This window comes from Egretta garzetta, unplaced genomic scaffold (genome assembly GCF_000687185.1).
Source record: "Egretta garzetta isolate BGI_Z169 unplaced genomic scaffold, ASM68718v1 scaffold108, whole genome shotgun sequence".
Taxonomy (NCBI): Eukaryota; Metazoa; Chordata; class Aves; order Pelecaniformes; family Ardeidae; genus Egretta; species Egretta garzetta.
The window spans coordinates 6087995-6091263 of record NW_009260614.1 but is presented as its reverse complement, the minus strand read 5'-3'; the positions used below and the strand labels follow the sequence as shown (position 1 = coordinate 6091263).

The 3269-nt window shown below is 64.4% G+C and overlaps 1 protein-coding gene across 1 annotated transcript in view; it reads left to right on the top strand.

Annotated features, from left to right (window-relative positions):
- Window positions 1-3269, top strand: part of LOC104131793 (ras GTPase-activating protein 4-like) — a 12777-nt gene that overhangs the window by 7585 nt on the left and 1923 nt on the right. Inside the window, 11 exon segments of the mRNA XM_035900534.1 lie at window positions 7-59; window positions 357-438; window positions 620-751; window positions 832-923; window positions 1076-1232; window positions 1328-1481; window positions 1839-1903; window positions 2136-2248; window positions 2319-2505; window positions 2794-2931; window positions 3061-3266. Coding sequence (XP_035756427.1) covers window positions 7-59; window positions 357-438; window positions 620-751; window positions 832-923; window positions 1076-1232; window positions 1328-1481; window positions 1839-1903; window positions 2136-2248; window positions 2319-2505; window positions 2794-2931; window positions 3061-3266 — 1379 coding nt within the window.

The following is a 3269-nucleotide window of genomic DNA, read 5'->3' as shown; positions in this document are numbered from 1 at the left end:
GTGGAGGCCCTGGGGAGCCAGGGCAGCCGGCAGCTGCGCTGCTCCGTGCTGGAGGCCAGGTGAGGAGGGAACACTGGGGTGGCAGGGGGCTGCATGTACAGCCAGGACATATCTAGTGAGTCCTGGCTGCTCCGTGACTCAGTTTCCCCACTGTATCAGGGTCTTCTCAGTTACCCTCCCTTGGGTGCAGAGCATCCTCCCCGCCACCCAGCAGCAGATGGGGGTCCTGGGGCAGGGTCCACCTCATCTGCTGGTCTTTAGGGGGTGCATCTTGAGATGCTGGGGAACCGAGGAAGGGAGTGGGTGCCCGTAGGTATTTTCGGAGGATGCTGGCAAATTCTCCCTCTTCTTGGCAGGGATTTGGCCAGGAAGGACCGGAACGGTGCCTCCGACCCCTTTGTCCGCTTGCGCTACAATGGGAAGGTGCAGGAGAGCACGGTGAGCACGACTTCAGTTTATCGTGATCCCTCAACCTGCCAGCCGCGCAGGTGAAGACATCCCACCGGGAAGCCCAGACCTGAGCCAGGAGCCAACCCTGTCTCCTGGCATCCTCAACTCAGTGTCCCTGGTGGGTGTTGGATCCGCCCAGTGAGGGGGAATGAAGCCATTGCCTTTGCAGGTGGTCAAGAAATCCTGCTACCCACGCTGGAATGAGACCTTTGAGTTTGAGCTGGCCGAGCCCACCGAGGAGAAGCTGTGTGTGGAGGTGTGGGACTGGGACCTCGTCGGCAGGAATGACTTCCTGGGCAAGGTGAGCCCCCAAACCCCCCCACCGCTGTGGGGAACCCTGCCCAGCCACCCACCCGACCCCCTCCTGCCGTCCCCCCCCAGGTGGTGTTCAGCGTCCAGGGGCTGGAGGCGGCCGGGCAGGAGGAGGGCTGGTTCAGGCTGTGGCCGGACAAGTCCAAGCCAAGGGAGGACGAGTGAGTCTCAGCATGGGGGGGTGTTGGGGTGTGCCGGGGGTGGTCCCGGTGCCCTCAGGGGCTTTGGGGAGGGGGTTATTCCTGGGAAGCATCATCCCTTTGGAGGGGAAACTCCTGGAAATGCCCTTGTCAGGGGTGGGGGGCAAACACAGGGCAGCCCCACCTGCCTGCCTGGGCTTTCCGGGGCTGTTGGGCCACCTCCGCTCGCTGCAGCTGCAGGTGAGGCTGCGGGACGAGACGGTGCTGCCCTCCCACTGCTACCAGCCCCTGGTCCAGCTCCTCTGCCAGGAGGTGAAGTCAGGGCGCCAGGTGAGGGGTCCATGCACAGCCCCACCTTCCTCCGGCTCTCTGCCGGGGCACCTGTCTCCCCCAGGCCATCATGTCGTGGTGCCTTTCCCCACCAGGATGGCCAAGTGCACCTGGTCACCCTCCTGGATGAAACCACCACAGCCGAGTGCCGGCAGGAGGTCGCCATCAACTTGGTCAAACTCTTCCTGGGCCAAGGGTTGGCCAAGGAGTTCCTGGACCTGCTCTTCGAGCTGGAGCTGGCCAAGCCCTGTAAGGCTGGTGCAAGGAGTGGAGCCAGAGGCTGCCAGCCATCTCCTGGGGCTGCAAAACCCTGGGCAGCTTGTGTGGTGATTTTTTTTTTTTTTGGGTGGTGATGGTTGAGGTTCAGCCATCACGCTGTGCTCTGGGTGTGGGAACCTGTTGGGTTCATCCCAAGCAACTCCTGGGCTGAGGTCAGCTGAGGTTGATGGAGGAGCAGGTGGTTTGAGGTTAGGAAATCCCCATAACTCCCACGGAAATGGCCAGGGCTGGAGGGCACAGCCCCGGTAAATGCCCCCCGTGACTGCAGCTGCCTGGTGGGTGACCTGTGGCCGTCCCCCAGGCCACAGACCCTCTCCTGTTTTGCAGGTGAGCCCAACACTTTGTTTCGGAGCAACTCTCTGGCCTCGAAGTCCATGGAGTCCTTCCTCAAGGTGCCACACTGCCCGAAACCTGCTCTTCCCAGGTCACCCTGGCTCTGGGCTGTCCCACTGGGGCTGGTTCCTGGGTGGAGTACTGGGAGGACTGGTGGGGCTGTGTCTTCCCCTGGGGCTGGGAGGTTGGGGAAAATCCCCTGGGTGACCCTTATCGGGAAGTCGGGGGGTGTCAGGTGCCAAACTTGTGGCTGTGTCCCCCATCATTGTTCCCTGTGCGGTCCCTTGGCAGGTGACGGGGATGCCATACCTGCACGCCGTCCTGGGACCCACCATCACCCGCGTGTTCGAGGAAAAGAAGTACGTGGAGCTGGACCCTGGCAAGGTGGAGATAAAAGACGCTGGGTAAGGGGTGTGCGGGGTGGCGGGGCGGGAGGGACCCCGGCCGTGGGGCTGACAGTGACGGTGCCCGCAGGTGCTCGGGGCTGCACCGGGTGCAGACGGAGGGCGAGGTGATCGAGCAGGGCCGCCAGCACCTCCAGTCCTACCTGGGCGAGCTGCTGGGCGCCATCGTCAAGTCGTTGTCGTCGTGTCCCCCCATCATCCGCGCCGCCTTCCGGCAGCTCTTCCGGCGCGTTGAGGAGCGCTTCCCTCAGCACCAGGTCGGGCTGTGGCGAGGGATGGACTGGGGGTCAAATGGGGACGTTCCCAGGGGACAGGGTGCGCTGGTGCAGCCCCCAGCTTCGGTTGATGGGGTCCCCTCTTGGGCATGGGGGCACCTCCCCAGGGATGGGGCGCAGGGGGACAGTGGGGCCACGTGGCACTCAGCCAGCAGCCCCAGTGCTGGAAGCCAGCCCCGTGTCCCCAGTACGTTGATGTATGCGGTGCCTGGGGATGCCATGCGTTGGGACAGACCCTCACACGTCTCCCCTCACCCCCGTTGGCTGCAGAACGCCAAGTTTGTGGCCATCACCAGCTTCCTCTGCCTCCGCTTCTTCTCGCCGGCCATCATGACCCCCAAGCTCTTCCACCTCCGGGAGACGCACGCTGACGCACGCACCAGCCGCACACTGCTGCTCCTGGCCAAGGTGCGGCGGGGAGGGACACCGGAGGGGTGCTGGTGGCACCCAGGTGGGGTTTTTGGGGTGCCTGGCTGCTTCCTATTCGGGAAGGCTGGGTCTGCCACCGGTGACGCCGCTGTCCCCGGGGGTCTCCAGGCTGTCCAGATGGTGGGCAACATGGAGCTGGTGGCCGGGCGGGCCAAGGAAGCCTGGCTGGCCCCACTACTGCCTGCCCTGCAGCAAGGCATCGCCCAGATGAAGGACTTCATCGCCCGGATGGTGGGGATGGAGGAAGAGGAGGAGGAGGAAGAGGAAGGTGAGGGGTGGCCGCTGGGCCCCCCCACCATGGTGGTGAAGGAGGGGCC